The 22,704-nt window shown below is 38.9% G+C and overlaps 1 protein-coding gene across 1 annotated transcript in view; it reads right to left on the bottom strand.

Annotated features, from left to right (window-relative positions):
• Positions 1–22,704, bottom strand: part of LOC140235926 (signal peptide, CUB and EGF-like domain-containing protein 2) — an 81,186-nt gene that overhangs the window by 50,120 nt on the left and 8,362 nt on the right. The window contains 1 exon segment of the mRNA XM_072315918.1: positions 10,912–10,927. Coding sequence (XP_072172019.1) covers positions 10,912–10,927 — 16 coding nt within the window.

Raw genomic sequence — 22,704 nt, forward strand, 5'->3', positions numbered from 1 at the left:
AAGGTTCATTCATCCGAAAATGAAATGAGGTCCTTACTTCCGAAAATGAAATAAACCTCATTCAATGACAAAATTCGATGTTGTAGTTTTAGGACATCAAGCAATGATGTATGCCACACACTCTCTCTTCTATCATCATCATCAGGATGTGCCATACTTGCACAGATTATTCAATTTTCAAATTCAAGAACCTTGTCTCATTTTCTGATAAGCGAACATTATTTCAATTTTGGATTAACAAACCTTATTACAATGTTCAACTAACAAACATTCGGAATTACGAACCTTCTGAATAACGACCATCATTCCCTTCTCGGATCAACAAACCTTAGGAATAACGAACCTTCGGAATAACGGCACAAATATGTGACAAAATGTTCGAATTAACGAACCCTTTATAATTTTAGGATTCACGAACCTATAGGAATAGGGAAAACCTCGGAATAACCCACCTATTTCATTTTCAGACTAAAGGGATGGTATAGTTTTGGGTTGAGATGGGGCTTTAATTTTTCAACTCCTTTGTGAGATAATGAAAAATTTCTTATGAAATATGAAAGAGCATAATATTCTACGAGGAATTCAAAGCTTATATCAGGTGAAAATTGGTTTGGATGTGGATGAAATATCAACAACAAAAAAGTGGGACCCACCTTTTATTTGGACCACTTTTTATTTTACTTTTTTTTTATATCTCAGCAAGAAAGAAAAAAGTTGAAATCTAAATCCATCGTCTCAACCAAAGCTATACTATCCCTTTAACGAACCTTCGGAAAACAAACATCACCCCAATTTCACCAATATTCCTGTTCAGATATGTTGCTACTAACCTCAATGGAACTGTTGTTAATGATATTATACTAAGTCTTCTCTTCTCTTTTTTTGGAAAATAATGTTACAGATTGGCACTGAGATACAGATTATGCGAAAGTGTTACGAGTACAATTTCTGCCAGAATTAAAGAGTATGATCTTAGCACACAAAAAAATAAAAAAAAAATAAATGGCTGAATACAAAAACAAGGTTTACAATTTCCAACTGCGTCTCGTATTGAAGTAAAAGGTTTTGCGATTAGCTGCAATTCTTTGATGAGGCCTCGAATCCACGATTTCTTTCACAATGACAATATTTTGTACAAATAAAGATAACCAGAATGTACAAACTTTTATCAAACAAATCACGACCCACGATTTCACCAAATGCCATTTACCTTTCGCAATAATTCCATTAATATTTTCTTCGAGGCAAGCACATAAATTATACCACAACATATCTCAACTTTCATTAAAAGCTTTCCAACAATAAGGTTCAGTTGACAAACCAGAGATCAACGTTTACTATCCCGAACGTTCGGTAAAATAATAATAATAATAATCATAATAATCATAATCATAATCATAACCATAACTATAATCATAATCATGATCATATTTTTCGTAATTTCGAAGGTTCGTTTGTACGTCTCTTTTTTTATACCGTTTTCGGCTTCATGAACCTTATTTCATTTTCAGATTAACGGACATGCGGAGTAAATGTTCAGATTTAAGAATTCCTATTACATTTTCGGATTAACGAAGATCTACGTTACGGAATTAGTGTGTTTTGGAATAACGAACCTTAGGAATAAGTAGCCTAATGTCATTTCCGGATTAAGGAACCTTCGCAATAACGAACATCACCCATGGACAACATCTTTGGGGAGTTCCGTAGACCAGCGTGAAAGGTATTGGAAGTAAGTTGCAGATATTTGGCACAGTGTAATGTTTATCAAGCTAGCCACCACACCTGGCATGACACACCCCTACTGGCACTGCTGGTACAACGCGCTAGTCCGGGAGTGTAGGAATGCGTCACCAAGATACCGATAAAATTGGACAGTTGTTTCCAAGACTTTGGGACCGTCGCGAAACCAAAATGATGCGGTTTGAAACTTCCCAAGACCCGAAAGTCATTCTAGAATAAACAGAGCTCTCTCGCTCTCAAGGAAAATGCCATAGATCATGTAAGTGTCTCACCCCTGCCTGTTTCTTGCGCAAATTTCCTTGGGACAAAACAAACATTCCTCCATTAAAATTCTTGAACTTTTTTTGTGTGCCCACTTTTCCATTCCGAAGTCAGTGTATATTAGCATGACACTGTTTTCCCCGCATCACATGCACTCTTTCACACAATTGAAACAGGTGATGCTCGCAATTCCAAGGGTTCATTGTTCCCAAAATGAAAGAAGGTGTGAAGTAACAAACCTTCAGAATTACGAAGCTAATTTCGGATTAACGACCCTTCGGAATATCGCGCCTTTTTTTTTTTTCTATTTTGGGATTAACGAACCTTGTTTCATTTTGGGTTAACGAACCGCCGGAACAACCAATCTTATTTCATTTTTGAATTAACTAACCTTCGAGGTAACGAACCTTCGGAATAACGCACTTTATTTCATTTTCCGATTAAGAGCCTGTGAAATAACGAACCTTTGGAATAACGAACTGTAATTGTTGAAAATGGGTATAAATAGATATTTCGAGTTAATTTTTCCATCGTAGGACTTCTCGTCTAGTCTTGTAAATCGATCTCTACATGATATCGTTCATGATGACGTTAGAGAATGTCATGGAGTTAATCTCAGACTCGAAGCTCTAGACCCTGCGGGCCTCTGCCGCAAATCGAAGTACGCGGCTGAGTTTGCTCTGTTGTCGAACGAAGGGTATATAGCGAGTCACCTGTCAGATAGGACCACAGGGGCCTTGGGGTAAAATGTAAGGTTCGTTGCACCTTGGTCCTACATCTCCGAAGGCGCTTATGACAACATTCCACGCATGATCGACATGGCACATGAAACATGAAGAGTTGATTCGCTTCTTACAGCTCTCGAGTCTGGAAAGAGTTTGCTGAACCCTCCTGTTAAGGCTGACACGAATAAAGCGGCATGTTGTAGAACTCTTCACCCTTACAGACGAGACACTTATTGATGTGGTGTAAGATATCTCATACATTATCACTATTGCAATTAAAGAGAAGGTAAATTGAGATGCTGATCGACATGTTCCTTCACTCGATTCCTGTGCACCACACTACGGCAGACTTCCATTAACACAATAAGCGAAGTTTTATCTTCCTCTATCTGATGATGGACTTGGTTTAAAACGTTTAAAAATGGCGCTTAGCCCGTTTTGTGATTAAAGGAATCGTATTGTTTTGGTTGAGACCTAATTTCAGGTTTCTAACATTTTTGGGTGAGATAATGAGAAACCTCTTATGAAATATGAAAGAGCATGTAATTCTGTGAGGAATTCAAAGTTAATTTGATGAAAATTGGTTTTGAAGTGGCTGAGATATCCAAACTGAGTGATACTAATAAGTGTGGGACCCACACTTTATTACGATCGCTTTGTTTTACTTTGTTTTTGGATGTTTCAGTTATTTCAAACCCGATTTTCATCAAATAAACTTTGAATTCCTCTTAAAATGGTACGCTCTGTACTATTTCACAAGTGTTTTCTTGGTATCTCGCAAAAAGATAAAAGCCCAATTCTCATCTCCACCAGTACTGTACCATCCCTTTAAACTCTTCACGTTGTGGCAGTTTACCTCTCCCTATTTACTCCCCAACGTAATGCACAGTTAACTTAACGTCAATTTACCTACTTATTTAGTCCTTTCCGCCATGTTTCATCCTTAAAACTTCTTTACCCTCTCCCCCTTACCTCGTTTTACCCCCCCCCCCCTTCTATGTACACCCACCTTTACTCCTCTCCCCCTCTATCCAGCAGACATGTTAATGACAATGACAATACCCGATCATTCCAATCCTAACTTTGGAGTCATTGACAACGATGAGTCAGGCGAGAGGAATTTTCTCTCGTCCGTGAAAATAATGGAGGGGATTATAAATTGCCGATGTTAGTTGTGTTTTCTATCATAGATCAGGGGTACTTCATAAGGCTGTAAAAAAAAAAAAAAGAAAAATTCACTCGTACACGTCCTACTTTAGTTTGTTGTAGAATCATTTTCAAGGCTCATCGCAGAGTATCCGGCCATTTTTTTTTTTTTTTTTTACATTCAACGGCATTTTATGTTCAGACTTTCGGGAATTTCTTTGAAAATCAGGTAAATAGGATGCTTTGAAGAAAGAAAAATCGATTCGATAATCCATTTATACATACTTTACTTCCTGAAATCAGGAGTGATTTAGACTTCTATTGCCTTGCTAAAATTAATTCTCTTGATCGATGTAACACAATTCTTGCATTGATAATTCGTATATCGAATCATCTCATTAAGAAGAACAAGCGATCCTGATGATACAGCACGATAATGATTATACAGTCATGACAGTCATTATAACTATGGTGATAGCTTGATGCATGTCATATCAAAAACAAAAATTACACACAACAGCCTAAAGACACTCGAATTTACGTAATTAGGTCTATACAGATACTTCAAAATGATAAATGCTGCAAGCACGATATTCTGATGAATATTCAGACGCACTTCTCGAATTGTAATTTTTAGCCCCAGTGTATAATGATTTAAACAAAAATAAAACTTTGTGCTGTACCATTCGACCCACTGCATACAACAACTCACCCTGTACCCCTTCGTTTTCTTGCATTGTATCTTTCCCCCTCCCCCTTTCTTTTCAGCTCGGCTTTCGATCCCTTCCATTGCCCTCCTTTTCGGCGACTCTCGCCCCAAATACCCCGAGCTTCTCGGGTAGGACTCTAGAGCTAACCCGTAGCAGGACACGGGGAGGCTGCTTACCCCTTGGACAAACAGAGAGACCATTATCATAATCAGTACAACGGATTAAGCACTCCCCCATGGGGGGGAAACTTTAGATCCCGCCGTCGGGATTGTTCCCCCCTTCAATATTGAATCCATCCGCCCTTATTAATACGGCACACCGGCCCATGGGTTATGTATGTGGTGGCAGTTCAGGATCTGATGTGAGCGTTCTTGCGGCTTACACAGGCGTGCCTGCTCACGCCCATCTGTGCAGCGACCGGCTACAATTTTGGATTTTGGACGAAAATTTTAGGGTTGGATTGATTAGTTCACTTGTTTGGTCATGACAAATGCTGACGAGAAGACAAAATAAAAGTGAAAGCATTTCAAATAAGATTTTCCTATCGTACATCTACATGACAAGGATCGTTTGAATTCCTTCCACAGATGTCAAACATCATTGCGAAGGATTTTTTTTTTTTAAATCTCTCGATGATATGTACGGGTCTGGCACCCAGTAGTTTCAAACGATCTATAAATGATGATAATAATAATAATAATCGTCATCATCATCATCATCACCACCACCATAATAAAAATAATAATAATAACATTATCAATAATAGAAAAAATAGAAATAATAATAATAATAATCATCATCATCATCATCATGATAATGATAATAATAATAATGATAATAACAATAATAATAATAATAATAATAATAACAATAATAACAATAAGGTTTTATTTTCCCAGGGTAGCCTCTTCAGTGTTGCCACTGCTCTACCAGAGGGCCCTGCCATTATTACTACCCTATAAGTATAGAGTTTCCAGGTACCCATTTATACACCTGAGTCGAGAAGGACATGGTGGGTAAAAACATCTTGTCCAAGGACGTAAGCACTGCGCGGGAATCGAACTCGGTTCCTCCGATCGGGAGTCCGGAGTCTTATCCACTATAATGCCATAGCGCTTATCTATATTTTTCCATTAAAAGGAGGATTGAAGTATAGCTGTCTTTCTTGTTATCCTTGGTTCAGAGATATGTAATTGATACATACACCTACCCACAAGAATAACGACCAAACACTGATCACCTGTGACGCTTTGCTTTCAACAAAATCACCTCCAGATGTAAATTGAAATTCGAAAAGTTCAAGCGATCAGAGACAGATTACAAAGCTTTCGATAAAGTATATAATGCTAATTGTAAGTGTCATTTGTCAGCGATTCATATATATCAATATCGTCGCAAATGGAGTAGCTCTTGAAAGTAAAGTTTCCTATCAAGGGACTTTTCAGGCCATTGCCTCCGTCAAAAGTTTACTCGGCTCATTTCAGGTAATTGCGTTGTAAAATAGAGGCTCTCCGTCATAATATCAGGAATTTTATTCTCTGAAATAAGAGACGAAAGCCGAAAGTGACTGCGATAATCCAAAAGAAAACAAACATAATACCCAACAGATTCCATTCGTCTGCGACGAAACTTCTAAAGTGCGTCTGAGTCTACCGACAAAGTGGTATTGAAGCAAATTGATTTACCTACTCAAATCGCTTTGGAGATTTTCGTTCAATTTCTGTCCGTTACTTTTACATTTGTCTAATGTTCAAACGGTTTCCCGCTCCGGTGTGCCATAATTTCACCCACGCGCACCGGCCACAGAAGTAATCAATCTTAATGAATTGGCGGGGCGCATGCGCGTTTCAGACATCATTGTGACGTAAATTCCGAGACTAGTCCGTCGAGTGACAGAAGTAAAATTTGCAATTTTGTGTCAAAATCGGGTGTCAATGGTCGAATGTTCGTCATCCCATCCCTTGACGTCAACTCACTCCAACCAATTAGAAAAGGATTTGCAATTGTTGTCTTTGTTTGTGTAATTTTGGGTGGGTTTTTTTTTTCTTATTTTGCAGAATACTGCGTAGATAATTGCTGTTGGACAAATCATATTCATGTTGTGCAAGGCAAGTGAGGTGGGGCTGTACTTGGAATTTATTCAATAGAGTTAGAGCTGCCAAACTATTTCTTCCTGCGAATCAGGATTTGTACTTGGTGATTAGTCAGTCTAAACTTCTTCCTTTGCTGTTAGTTCCTGGCTAGAGAACAAAGCAATTCAATAGTTTTAGCCATCCTGTTATTCAAAGGCCAACTTTACAATTTTCGATGTCCCAGATCTCTTTTTCTTTTGGTGAAATTCCTTCGTATGTCCTTCATATCATACTAGTGCTTTCACTTCATGAATATATCGAGCCAAATGAACAAAATGATAATCAAAACAAATCACGGATTATTGCCTTAGTTGTGCCATGTTTATTGTCTTTGTTAATATTACTATCGGGCACTGCAATAAGGAAAAAGCCTGGCTCAACCAGGTTTTTCCTTATTTTTTTTTTTTATAAAGGGGTATCCAAATTATACAGTCAAAGCTGTTTATAGCGGCCACCCAAGGGAGACAAAAAAGATGGCCGTTATAGACAGATGGCCACCAAAGAGAGGTTCTTTAACATGCCTTTTCTTTCAGAGGGAATTGTTTTCAGTCGTATATACGGCAGGTGGCCGTTATAGACAGGCGGTCGCTAAGGACAGGTTTGAATGTATTGATGTAATGAGGAGTGATACAGTCTTTGTGTTCATGAGTCGGGCTTCGTAGGTTCGTACACATGGACCTGAGCTAAGTATACATTAAATACATTCAGGGTAGCCCTTTGTAACATCATCAGCCTTGTGTGAAATAAAGAATGCCGCAGTTCCTGGACTCAAGAAAACAAAGTGGTCGTCAAATGAAAGCACATTTTTCGAGGTCAATACATCCTTTGGAGATGGAGCTACTTGTAGCAGCTCCATGCTTTAAACATGGAGTCAAATGGAAAAAGAAAATGTTAGTCAGCACCTGAAAGGGTCGTTACGTGATTGGTAATGGAAGATGGCTAGAGTCGATAGCTTGTATAAAGTTCTTGCCACTTCCCAATTATCCAATATACATGCAGCTGTTTGATTAGTTCACCTCTCAGCAGATGATTTGGCTCAGTCGATCTGTCTCCAGATCCAAAGGATACTGATTCGATCCCCGAGTCTATTTGACCAATGTTGTGTGTAATCATACCGTCCCCTCTAGTAAGTGGCAGAACACTCTGTACCTCGGATAAGACATAAAATGGAGGTCCCGCGTGTGGGAGAGTCACAACTAATGCACGTAAAAGATCACGCTTCATTCATTCATCGCAAAGAGCAGGGTGTTTAACCCGGTGAAGTGGACGCACCTCACATCCAACTGGACCTCATGGAAGACCAGCTCATGTAGCTGGATATGGGCTTTCAAACTCTCTTCTCAGATGGAAAATGAAACCAAAAAAACAAACATACAAACAAGCAAATGAACAAGACGATGTTTGAGGATCACACCTGCTCATTTTCCATGGTTTGCATAGTTACAATCTGATGTACCAATACACGATGTCATTTTTCTGCACAATATGATGCACAATAGAAACAATAGAATGTACCATCAAAATATGGAAGACATGTGCTGTTATACATGATTTAATCTTTTTCACAAGACTGGCTTTACATCTTCACTGAATTCTGAAAGGGAGTCAGATATTGAGGTGTTTTCCCCCTTTACTCTGCCTGATCTTACTCCTAAAGTCTGTGAGATGATGTTATTGGAATTTTTAAATTAAAAACGTATCTTTTCCACAAATGAAAGATTTAAAAAATTGAAATATTCATTCATCTTTTTTTTTTTTTTAAATCGAAAGCAATACACAAAACCCTTTCTAGTATAGTCAACTGTACTAGGATATCGATTAAGCCTGGTTTTCACTTGTAAATGATATTAATCCTAGCATTGTAAATTATAGGGCCTATGGAAAGTCGACTTTTTAATAATCTGTTGCCATTTTTACGTTTTGGAAAATGTCCTCTTTTAGATAATGATGTTATCTTCTCCAAATGATTGTGATTCGCCAGTGGACTACAATTTCCACTATCACCAGCAACCAGCATTCCCCTTGCAGACTTTTGCTGCTGAGCTACTAATTGCCCATCCATATTTGTACAATGTTATCATTTCTCCTGTCTGCCGTTGCATCAGCGAGGCACCTTAAACCGCTTCTAACCACACATCATTTCAAGAATATCAGCTGCAAATATCTTTCTCGTCGTTTCATGCAGCTGAAATCGTAGTAGATTTCAGCGACAGAGCACGAGTAATAGTTTTCGTGTTCTAATTAAAAATATCGTATTGATCAATCTACGCCATTCCTTTAAAGTCAGCTCCCATATGCTCCTAAAATATACTTTAATGCCCTACCCTATATTTCATGAGGTGAAAAATAAGCGCCAGTCATTTTATTTCACATTCTGAGCATTCCCTTGTGAACATCCATGGTGCAATTTGGGAAATGTGTTCCATGTCATACATTTTGTATTTGAATTTTATGGGGTCATATGTCGTTCATTTTGCCAGCCGCTGTAATCTAAAGAGACACATAAATCTCTCGTGAATAGATTTGGTAATGTTGTCTTTTAAAATGAAAAGTCATGGACCCTCTTTCTTATGATAAGTAATTTGTATCATTTCAACCGCTTTGACATTGCGGGTATGAATTCAAATCAATCCATTTTTAATGCATCCTCAGTTGTTCTGGTCTAAACAATGCTCTCTCGGTCTTTTCCCAATTTCTTCTAAATCATCTTTGAAACGCCGATATGAAACTTTAACATTTTAAAGCACAGCCCGACTAAATAATTCCGATCTATTTCCCATTTTCAAAACGGTAATCCTAAGTCTGTTGCAATTTTCGATGAAACTAGGAGTCAACAGAATGGGATTAGACAAGGTGGCTGTCCATCTCAGTGAAAACTCTGAAAACTTTTCGAAGACGAATCTGTCAAAAAAGAAAGCTTGGAGATGCAGCAAGGTAGTGGAGTGGAAACCCTGGGCAAAATGGAAACTTGTTGATGAAAGAAAAAAAAATAACACTAGAGGCCAACCTCAAGAATTATTACTCCAACGTGAGTGGAAGTCAAAATCTGAAAGTACACATACTTCCAAATGTGTTGCTTGACATTGTAGTGATTTTTATTTACAGTCGCGGTAATTTCTGTACAGCTCTCAAATGCTTGAAAGATTATACAAGATACAAGGATTTCTTGTAACCAGTCGAAGAAGACGTGTGCATACTAGACGATAAATATTCATACAGCTCATCGACAATTATTGTTACATGAATGGATTAAATAGATTGTCTTGCCGCATTACAAACATTCCATTGTTGCTACTATCATATGAGGTTCTTAAGGTTCTATTTTAAGGCTGAGTTAAAACAGTTACCAATCGAAGTGGGAATACAATGTATTTTTAGCGAAAAAAAAATGAATAATCTAATAAATGAATAATGAATGATAATTTGAAGTTGTTGTTTAAAAGGAGAAATATCGTTCCCTATAGGTAACTAAAGTCAGGCAGGTTCATGAGATTCTGCCGATGAACAAGCGTTTTGCAACACATACTTCAGTGATATTTATGACTTTCAACGCCAATGTAGTGCAAGGCCCTCCAGGAATTCTTGAGGCAGGGTTAATATTTGACGTATTTTTCCCTTGGATCCCATAGTTTCTATTCCTTATGTTGGTATTAGAATACTATGTAACAATCTCAAAGTGAAGCTTCAGATAAAAGTGGTTACACCACTTTGGATTATCTCGTAAGATCGTCAGCGCTGCAGCTACCTTTATAACCTTCCTGGAATGTCTTTTATGACTAATTTGGCTTCAACATCCCATAGAGCTTCTTTTCGTTTCGGAAAGATCAAAGAGGGTGATAGTTTGCCTACATTCGCATGCTGTGTACCGGTCTATGATACCAGTTTACAGGGTGGAACAAGGCCATCGCTTTGACACGAGACGTATAGCGCAGAGTGATTGGCGAATTGTCACGAACAAGTGATAACTAGAGAAAGTTAAGCGTCCAAGATAACGGTCTGGGAGGAGACTATTGGTTAATACCCAATAAGTGTAGAAAAGGTAAGAAGGCGAATTCATGAGCGCTACTACAGTATCAACCCTTGTTTGATGATGAGCTCCGTAAAGACTGAAAGGTTGCTTGTATTTCCTCATGTTCTCAGTAATTGATGAGACTTGTAACTAAGAAAGACACGCCACTAAAGCCACGCTTTGACAATATTTCTGTGGCTTCTGTGACCCTTCAATGGTTATTTCAGAGAATAGACGCTCTTTTGGCTTCCATTGTAGGAGACCGCTTGCCACTTGTGAATTTCCGTAACTATCCCATTCAATATAGTCAATTCAATATACATTACAAATAAAATAACATGTGATATTCATCACGGTTTTTCTCTCACACACTTTGTTTTGGGGAACATTCATTCAATTCAATTCAATTCATTTTAATCGTACCCACATATTAATCGCAAAATCATTGCAAGTCAAGTCATTGTTTCAAACATATGAAGTCACTTAAGTACAGCAATAATACATATTTACATGACATTACCTGTTATTTAAATATTGTCTTGTACGCTAGGTTTTGACATGACATGGCAACTTATAGAGTGTTTCTTGTTTTTTAATGCGACATAAACGTGGCTTATAGTACAATAGAAGAAAATTCCTTTCGTGGAGTTTCCCTCGACATCAAAACTACCAAACGAAAAGTGCGTAAGGTGTTTCATCTTTACCCAATACAGGTGACCTTACTTCCTCATATCAAAACAAAGTACGTATACTCTCGCATACACACAAACACACTCTCTCCTCTTCTCTCCCATATTGCTCCTTTCTCTCCCCCTCTATATTTACCTCTCTTTCTCCCTTTATCTCTCCCTATGTCCCTCTCTCCCTTTATCTTTCTATACTTCTCTATCTCTCTGTATGTCTCTATCTCTCTGTATGTCTCTCTCTACCTCTATCTTTCTATATTTCTCTATAAATCAATATGTTTCTATCTCCGTCTATCTCTCTATATCTTTCTATATTTCTATATGTTTCTATCTCTCGGTATGTCTCTCTCTACCTCCATCTTTCTATTTATGTCTCTATCCCTCAATATGTCTCTATCTCCGTCTATTTCTCTATATGTTTCTATATTTCTATATGTTTCTATATCTCGGTATGCCTCTCTGTACCTCCATCTTTCTATTTATGTCTCTATCTCTCTATAATATCGGTCTCTCTATATATCTTTCTATGTGTCTCTATCTCCATATATTTCTCAATATATAACTCTCTATATATGTCTCTCTCCCTCTTTCGCTCTTCCCTCTCCGCTTCTTTTTCTCTATTTCTCACTCGACCTCATCTCACTAGTTATCATGATTGTAGTATCGTTGAAGGTGTTAACAGTCCCGCGTAGAGCATAGCTACATCACATTAACGTCATATTTCGAGATTCTGGCCACGAGATTCTATTTACTATAACAACATAAACATGAGTAAGACACCATAAACATGCAGGAGACATGAAAAATTTATATCTGGCAGTGAATAGACCACAACTTTCAGCACAGGAAGAAGAAACTCAACTTTGTCATTCCACGCCGGTATACATTTCCATGTGTGGTTTTACTGATATAATGCCTATATCTATTTCATGACGTAATTTCGTGGAAATCACAGAGCGATTACAGAGAGAGAATGTAACTACTGCACCTTTAAAGATCAAAATAAAGAAAGGATGAATGGATGAGATGAGATGATAGACTCACCAGTACTGTCGACCTCTTGGGATCTGTTAGTGCCGAAGAGACACGCACATAAACAAAGGAAAAGTAATAAATAAATAGAGCTCATCGCGGCGAGCTGGACGGTCAGTTTGTTCGGTCAACTGAGTGTGTGATTGCTAGAGAGTGGATGTTGATGGAACCTGAACGATGGGTCGCGACAACGAACGAGGCAAAAGGTCTGCGGTGTTAAGATGTCGCGAACACTCAGGACAGCGTCGTGTGAGTCGTGCGGACACGTTTTGCCATCAACTGGTCAGCGAGCTGCCTTCTTCTTGGTCGAACACAAAATCAATAGGGCGAGCGAGAGGAAGAGAAGAGAGTGTGTTCATCGACACCTTTGCGTGATCCGGCGTAGCCGATGTGTGGGAAGGCCTCTATTTCGTTACTATATATATATGTATTCTATCTGACATATAACATCAGATGATAATAGGATGCCGAAGCCTGGATGAGGGACGCAACACAATGGCGAAGACGGGATAAATCAGCTCCGACGTCACAATTCCTTTTCAAGAAAGCTTGACATGACGTAAGAATCAATACCCATGTTCTCCATGGCTTCTTGACCGAAAATTTATAGAGAAGTGGTTGAAGTTCACGACGGAGAGGGAGTTGAAAACCGCGCCCGAACTTCGGCGGGAGGCAATGAGAAAGAGGGGACGGCGCACACCAGAGCAAAGAACATGTCTAGAGTGTGAGAGATCTGGGGGTGGATGAAAGGTGAATAACCACGATAGGATCCTCTCCGTTTATTCTCAAACTCGTACCTCTTAAAGACAAAATAGAAGAGATGAGCGAGTGAGGGGAGCTAGAGGGGAGGGGAGCTAGAGAAGAAGAAAAAAACTCCTCGGTCTGTAAGAACAGTTTTGGAAAGCGCTACCTCCTCCACCTCCTATTCCTCCTCTGCTTTTTCCTTCCTTGAGCGTGCGATTCTTCCTCCACTCTCCGATGTACTTCCACACAAACCTCTCTCCCTCTGTCCGCCTATCACCTTCTCCCTCTCTCCCTTTCTTTTTGCTACGGACTGATTCGCAATTAGAATGCAGAAGGACGCTGCAAACTTACAACATCAGCGTCGGCGTGCCTGCCCCTGACGCGTCAATGAGGGCGCGCTGTATCCATCTAATTTCCATGCCCTTTGACTTGAGGAAGTGCCATGAAAAGAGGACACGAAAGCGGCGACGAGAAAAAGAAACCGCTTTTCCTCTCCCCTCCGTCCTCGCTTCTCCCTCCCTATCCTCTTTCCTAGCTCCAAAGAACAAATCAACGTAGACTGGAAACGACTTCCACATGAAATCAATGGCTCTCTCGAGAAAACATTAATGCCAAGTAATTGATTTCTAGATGTATGTTTTCTAAGTTTAGAATGACATTCTACCTAGCTGACTTCCCCCCTTTGAGAATAATTCGTCGCAAAATTCAAACATCTACAATTGCTCCGCGAGCTGGTCTTCGTCTTCTCCTTTTGTTTTGTTACTCTCTCTCCCTCCTTTCTCATCTGGTGTCCTCCCAGTTATCGCCTTAGCGTATCCTGACGTCGAGCAGCTTAGGTCAACGTATGGTAGTCCCAGGCTGGGCGAAGTGTTTTGCTATCGTCTGGAAGAAGCACTCTCGATGAAAAAGAGAGAGGAGGAGCATAAAGTGGGGCAAAGAAAGTTATTGGGGACGCCAGTGTACCAAGTCCGTCGGAGGATAGGCAGATGTAATTGGAGTGATCGGTCTATGACTCCGCTTTCCTTGAGACAAACCACGACCAAATATCAACACCATTCCATGGCTGACATATCAACTGCCACTCCGACTGAAAGAAAACAGAACGCGGAGCATTGGAACGCGGAGATAAACTCACTTTATGACACTTAAGAGGAGCTGTTTGCATGTTTAACATATCCATGCGGAAGATTCTCTTCAATTACCGGCCAATCTTTGTCCGGCTTCTCCAAAACACCCCCTATCCCTTTCGTCGATGGAAGCGACAAAGACGCTTTCATTGAAACGGGGTGACACGTGACCAAGTTGAATGCACTGTTAATACTATTATCACTATCCGATGGGATGCATAAGGGGCCAAAGGAGAGAGAGCGACAGCTTAGACAAATCTTTGGATGTAAGGACAAGAGGAAACGGGGAGGGGGGGAGCAAAAAAAAAAACAAAACAAAACAAAAAACAAAAAACAAAAAAAAAGAAAACACACCCACTACACCAACCCTTCTCCTCTAAAAGATCGAGGATATAAAAACAGGACTCGCAGAGGACGGAAACGAAACGACATGTCCTAATTTACATGCTTGAGGCCTTTCACCGGTACTCAAACGCTATTGGTTGTAAACAGACTAAATAGAATCTTAAATCCGAATGAGATTGGTAAAGCATTGTTACAACAAGCGGCTCCATGCTTAACTGTGACTGACCTGCAATTAGATCATAGACGGTATAGATCGCCCCAAATTAGAGACGAGAATACTGTTCACACAATCACTCAAGTCGCATCCACTGGATTCGCGATTTCTACTAGAAGCCAGTTAGCAGCCCTGTCAAATTGATTTGACCCCATGTCTATACGGTTTTCCTACTGATGAAGTGAAGGCGACGTCTCTTTACAACGATGTTTTCGAGAATCATTAAGAATTTGATGGAGCAATGTAAGCGCGGGGGATGATGATAATGGCCTCAATCTTCGCAATTTGATGTGATCCACGTTTTCCAGGAGCTGAAGTAACAAAGCATGGATTCGTCAAAAGGAAGAAGTCTTACTTTATTAGATGGAGGAAGAAAATGAAATGAAAACATCCATCCGATTCCATCCTGTATACAGTTTCAGGAATCGCCAGACAGGACCGTATCCTCCAACTCAGCAAACATATTGTTTCTAACAAGGAATTTCCCCTTATACCATCAACCATCTTGTAAAATACACAATAAATGAACAACAAAACTAAACAAAACCAAGGGTGAAAGACAAAATCAAAACAGCCATTTGTATTCAGGCCTAAAAGATTGAATCATCCTTGAAACTGCCGTCTTGTTCTTTGCTTTCAAGATAATGAAGATAATGGTACCTGATGTTGATAAAACAAAATCAATAAAGAACATCAATGCATAAATGAATTTTAATAGGGTGATGACTCTACTTTTGTACAATAGTCTTGCGCAGGCAGAATTTTGCCAGTATTGTGCATTAGACTTTTCAATGTTAACAGAGACTTTAGTTATGACTAAAATGATTAGTGAATTTTACGGTCTTTTTTAAACAGCGAAGGCGGTTTAAAAAAATTCAATAAATGAAACTGACAATTCATTTCTTGATATTGTATTTTCCCTACAGAGCAAATTCATAGATACTGGACTTTCCTTTAGGTAAAGTCATGCAAAGTAGATTGAAGTAATTTCTATATTCATGGTCCAATTTTGAAGAGGCGTCTATTGTTCGGTTTGTTTGAGTCTACTCACTATCTTCATCAGAGCAAAAATATCTTAATGTGGAATCGGAATTATGCCATTGCCCAGTAAGTATGAGAGGTAATCCTCACACCAATATACCCCAATACCAATCATACAATTCTCCTCACATCTTCACCCATGAATAAAATGAATTCATGAAATACTGTTTTCATATTGTTGAAAAGAGTTGAATTCCCTCATGAATATGCATGTATGTACATATTTGTACAGTTCAAGCGTACAGGTTCTTCAGTGCTGTACTCTTAGACAATACGTCATGTTAGGATCCGAAACAAAAAAAAAAAATGAATTGTATAATCTCTGAGACCCATAAGTATGCTAGATACAAAAACCGAAATCTACAACCCCTAAATACAACTTTGAAGAAGTTTTTGCCCTCTTTCCACTCATTAAGGATCTAGGTTAAATAAGTAGTGGGTGGCAGCTTTATTTAGTACGTATTATCCTATGATCTAGTTTATCCAAATATATCGAACCCTTTTACGTAGAAGTATTCAGGCTTAGAAGAATAGCGAAGAAGAGGAAAGGTCAGTTACGTTTGGTACATATTCAAATGCAGTCAGCACTATACGAGATTCATTGCGGCCGAAATGATGAACTACAAAGTCACGAATTTCAATGCATCAAGTACAGCACTGTAAGTAGATTTTGTAATCCACGGTTCCTGGATTGATGTAGGCCAACTCTTTTTCTGAGAAAGTAGACGGTTCAAAATAGCAAGTGGTGGTGCCCAGTTGAGCTGAAGTTCTTTCCGTAAATCTTGTTTAACTGTGAGTAATTTTGTTAGAGATTTTAGCATTGGAGTGTGCAGAACAACAACAGAGAAGCAAATAACAGCAAATAACAAACATACAAACAAACTTGGAAATATCAACGAAACCGGTTTTTGCACGGAGGTTTCACGAACACAGTCACCTGACACAAACACACCCACCTACGCACACACACACGCACACACACAAACACACGCATCCTAACCCTTCATAAGTGTGAGTCGTGTCAAATTAGATCTGATCACTCTCGGGCATTATTCATTTTGTGTGGGAGGAGTAATCAATTTTTACCGCAAAAGCATATTTTTTTTTCCAGGGAGTGTTATACGAAGGAGTGCGTGATTCTACCTTTGTTACACCATAGGCAGTGTTCTGTTAAGAAAATTCGGGGGGGGGGGGGTTACATGGAAACAACAAGGGACTTTTCAAAGATTGAATATTCTCACTGACATGATAGAAGCATTTTCAATCGTAAACTATTATTCTTTCTTTGAAGATGCGCCTTTACTTTCGTCAAAAGAAGAAGATATTATATCACATTATTGAACGCAGAACATTATCATCCGGCAAAGGCATCTGAGAGATCAAAATGAGGCGTAAAACCCGGGGGCGTTAACAAACCGTAGTATGTGTGTTACATTACTGGGGGACGCCACGTACGGATGGTATAGGACGCAAATATGTGATATTAGTACTTCTTGTAAACTTAAATAAGAGCTAGAGACTAGCGCGCAAGGGAGAGAGACGGACGGCGGTAGACTGTGAGGAAATAAAAACTGTTCTAAGTCTGTGAATTTAAGTAAAGGAGCTGGCGGCCAGGCCGTGGGTGCCCTTTTCTTGTATAATTTTCAGACAATCCAATTTTCTCGATACATCCCTCGAATGTCTGCAAATTAGCAACACTATAGGCAGACAGCTCGGGTTACCTGCCGGAGACAGGGTGTGTAGAAAAGGGCGGCAAACTACCTGTGCGTCGTGTCACTGGCTGAGAATATAGCAGCCCAAGAATTCAGCACTCACTTACGTCATGACGCCCTTCTGTCACGTGATTTGTCTCTCGAACTCATGATACCTGGTCTCCCTCCCTCCCCCCCCCCCTCTCTCTCTCTCTCTCTGTCTCTCTGTCTCTCTTACCTTACTCTAATCTCTTCTAGTTGTATGAAAATTATTGGCTTCAGAATGGTCTCATATTCAAGTAATGTGCAGTTAAATGTTTCTAGGCTAGCATGCCTGTACAGTGACGGGGCGATCGTTAACGGCACAACTGCACAGTACTTGAATATGAGACCATTCTGAAGCAAATAATTTTCATACAACAATAGATATGTAATGTACTCCTAAATGAATCCCACAAGGATTGGAACAATCAATGCCCCAGCATTCCCACTGATTCCCACTGATCAGTTACTAGCTATCCCCTTTAAATACATTTCAGATCGGAAGCGTTTTCCTTCGAAAAATATCCCTTAATAGAAATACTTTCAATCTATCTCAGTGATATCGTCGTAAAGTTCCACAGATTTCTACATCGTGTTCTTGTCTTCGGTGTTGATCGGGTTAAAGCAATATAAAATGACAAGAAAACGTCACAATGAAAAAAAAATAAAGCTTTTGCATGTTATCACCGTCTACAGAATGTAGTTGTTTGACCTTTTGCCTCCATATCTGGGGTAACGCACGTCATACAAATCACACCTGCACTGGACAAATTTTCACCAAAAAAAAGAGAGAAAATATTAAACAAGTTCAGATGTTTCGATCTCTTTTGTAAATTCAGTAAAAAAAAAATGCATTTGTATAGAGAAGAAAAATAGTAATCCCAAACTTTCCTTATTCTCAGTGGAATGCCGTCGAAATTGTTGATATTGGTTGCTAAATTACATTGGTTTCGATTATCCCGCATACCTGTAGTATCGGTTTGACGTGCAATGGTCTTAGACGTCAAGCTTCATATAAAGATATGACAACCTATCAAAAATATCTGTTTTATTTACAACCAAAACAAGAAATGCATAATGCGAAAGCAGGCAATGGCCATTGTAATGTTTGGAGTACTCACGTATACGAGAAAAGCAAAGCTTAAATACGCTTATAGTGCGGATTGAACGTAAGTATTATAATATTCGGGGAAATACGTAATACTCGGTCAGGCCACCTGACGCAGACTACTCTGATTTTGTCATGGCTGTGTCTTTTCACCGACCCTCCCCCACCCCCCCCCCCCCCCTCTCTGTTTGCACGTTCGACCCCAGTGGCCTGAAGTTGAGGTCAATGCTCGGAAAAGTACCCTATTTATTTCAATCGACTTTAAATGTGACGTAAATCATGTATACGAGTTAGTATATAGATCGCGCTTGAACTCTAACATGCCTCATTTTACTCCCACAAGCCTAACTTGACGCAAACTAGCGTAAATATAATATGGCTATACGAGATTACGGTTAAAGCACATTACCGCTTTAATATCTGACGTCATAAATACAGCTTGGTCTTACTGCGCGACTAGATAAAAACGGTTGAAAGCGTGGACATACAGCCAAATTTTCCAGGTATAAATATGAATAGGACAAGAAGAAAATGGAACATAATACAACATCTAAAATAAAAAAGACTATATTTATACCAATGTGATACAAGCCTTATGCTCCAAAAAAAGAAAACCTAACTTTGACAGAATTGACAAGCATGTTTACTGACTCTACAACTTGACCCAAGAAAAGGAAACACAAGAATAATGAAACAAAATGGTGGGCTGATGCCATAAAAGAAAATGAGTAGCGGCAAGTTGACATCGCCATATCAAAATCTGCTGCTTATATCAAAAGCAGCGTCTTATGATCTACAGTTGTTATGATAGATTTTCTTGGCACTTTGAGGACAAAATTTGTCAGGATTTATCATAATTGATCTATGCTGGGATTAATTAGCTTAACCTAAAAGGACAGGAACGAAGTTCTGGTTTCTTACTGCTTTAATAACTGACCCTTAACAGGAAATCAACAATGGTTTGCGTATACGAGCTAGCTTGTCATCTCCATTGTGTATTAGTAAATAAATTGAGAAACATATCCACAAACACAATACGTATAATTCAACATCTGTCCATCAGTCTGTCTATATGCCTATTAAATTACGGGTGCTATTGTTTCTGTCACATATAGTTGAGAATTTGAAGCAACCGAAATAAGGAAACTATCTGTATATTTCAACCTCTGTCTATATATCTGTCTATGCCAAATGAATTATTGGAGCTATTGATTCTGTCACATTGTTTGGACTATGAAGCAAACCGAAATGAGGGAAAATCCGGAACGAGATGGAATTTCAATCATTCCCACTTTTACGGAACATGTACAAAAAGGAAAACTCAGACGAATATACTTCAAAGTGAAAATATTGATTGTAACTTTTTTCTCACTATCTCTCCTCTTCCTCCTCTCTCCCTCCTTCATCTCCCAAATATCTCTCTCTCTCTCTCTCTCTCTCCCTCTCTCTAGACATATATATATTTGTTAAATAGATAGATAGATAGATCAGATAGATGGATGGATGGATAGATAGATAGATAGATAGATAGATATAGATGGGTAGATAGATAGATAGAAATAGATAGATGGATAGATATATAGATAGATAGATAGATAGATAGATAGATAGATAGATAGATAGATGGATAGATGGATAGATAGATAGATAGATAGATAGGTAGTTGGAAAGATTTATAGATGGATAGAATGGTAGATAGATAGATAGATGTCTCTCTATCTCTCTTTTCTATTGTATTTGTTTTTACCGTGAGAGGACGGGGTCACGTTTCTGTGGCTTGTCCGCAATTTGGTTTGAGGGATGTCGTGTATGAGTTTGTTCGTCGGCAAGTCAACGTGTCGCCGCTCAAGTCTGCCTCAAGAATGTGACGTAATTCACCGGTAACATTACACCAACATTGGGGGCGCCACTCACAACATTCTCTCCCTGATATTAAAGGGGCGATATAGTTTTGGTTAAGATGGGGCTTAAGGCGTCAAGCGTTTTGGGGAGATAATGAAAAACTTCATATGAAATATGATAAGAGTTGCTTTGATGAAAATTGGTTTAGAAATGGCTGAGATATCCAAAAACAAACGTCTTAATAAAAGGTGTGACCCACTTTTTATTATGACCACGTTATTTTACTTTGTTTTGGGGATATCTCAGCCATTTCAAAACTGATTTTTATTGAGTTAACTTCGAATTCCTCCAAGAGTTGTATGCTCTTTAATATTTCATATAAGTGTTTTCTAATTATGGCGCAAAAAAGTTAAAATCTAAATCTCCCGTCTCAACCAAAACTATACCATCCCTTCAAAGTAAACCTCCGGATGAATGTCAGACTTTTGGATTTGAACTACAAACTGGTTGTACAGAATTTACAGTGAATTAAGGAATAAGAGAGTTTTTTATTATTATTTCACCACATATCACAGTGAGCAAGGGTTATGATAACATAGTAGCTTCGTATGAGAATGCACCAATGGGTGCTCACTGAAGCAGCATTAAAGGAGAAAGTCTAGATTCTACACAGGTGAAGTTGTTAAGCAAGTGGTAGTGTAATGGGATTACATTGCTGCATTACTGGTATATGTATGCTCGTTATGTCATCATCCTTGTTCAGTGTATTATGTGTTTGGTTTTCAGAGTATTTATGGTTTATCTGCTCAGGGATCACAATCAATAGTTAATTCTTTATACATTCCATTATCGATATAAATACTACATGATGTGAAATTATGAAAGTCGTCTGGAATTCCCCTTTAAAGGTAACCTTCGGAGATTTGTATTCATTGCGTTATTCATTTCAAACTAATCAGTGGACGAACAGGATAAAATAGATACAAGCCGTGTGATGAGTGAATCGCTGTAGGAATTCCATGGTAATTTTGGAAGATTCACACCGCTTTTCATTTAGAGGATTAAATGTTCGATGAACCTTACAACGGATAGTGGTAGGCTACGTTGAAGTCTGAAAGGTTGTTGATATGTCGCTCTAAACTTCCGCTCGAGTTTCCAACAAAGTTCGCTGCAAGAACACATGGGTCAATGCCCCTCTTAGTTTTGCTCCTCAATTAAAAAAAAAAAAAAAAAATCGGAAAACACAAAAGTGGCAGAAGAGGCATTGCATAGTAATGAAGCAAACCAAGAACTTGGAAAGAAGGAAATCGTCAAATTAAAAGGTTAAAAAAAACAGTGTGGAACACAGGCTGAAAGAATAGGGAAGAAGAACGGAGAAAATGTTCGAATTGGACAGGCAGACTATGGGAGGGTGGCCACGGCAGTAAGCCATCCCAGTTTGGCGCCACAAGAACGTGTTTTTCCCCATTTTTTTTTTTTCAGGAAAATGAATGATTATTGTTTGTCGTTGAGGCAGAAACCGCTCCCTCGTTATGCCAGCCGATAGTGTTGAAACGCGCCGGCTCCCGAGACTGAGCGAAGTTATCAATGAGTATATTCTCTTTAATTGTGACGTCACCTCCTCCCTGCCCTGACGTCATGGCTCCTATAATGAACTTCCGTTTGGCAAGAATATCCTGATATCCATGATTGTCTGACGAAGGAATCGCATATTTGACTTAGAATTCTCTCCTTACAACTTAAGACGCCATGCACCACGCCCGGAATCATGCAGTATACCAGAAGAAAAAAAAAAGAAGTGAGTCAATCATTTCACTTTTTTAAATAAACGAATTTGTCCCTTCGCTATTAACACATATATAGCATTGGCTCGTTGTGAATGCTTTATGGTATCTACTAAACGTCAGAATGATTAAGCTTGTGTCCAATGTACTTTATTAACACCGCTCTTGGAAGTGTGGTCCTTACAACTTAAGAATAAGGATCGCCAGGCATAGCGATTCCTTCATGGACACTAGGACTATATAAAACTATCCACCATAAATGTATTACATGGAATGTGTAACATTTTGTGGAACATGCTTAGAGAAGTACATGAAAATAAAA

Source organism: Diadema setosum, chromosome 12 (genome assembly GCF_964275005.1).
Source record: "Diadema setosum chromosome 12, eeDiaSeto1, whole genome shotgun sequence".
NCBI lineage: Eukaryota > Metazoa > Echinodermata > Echinoidea > Diadematoida > Diadematidae > Diadema > Diadema setosum.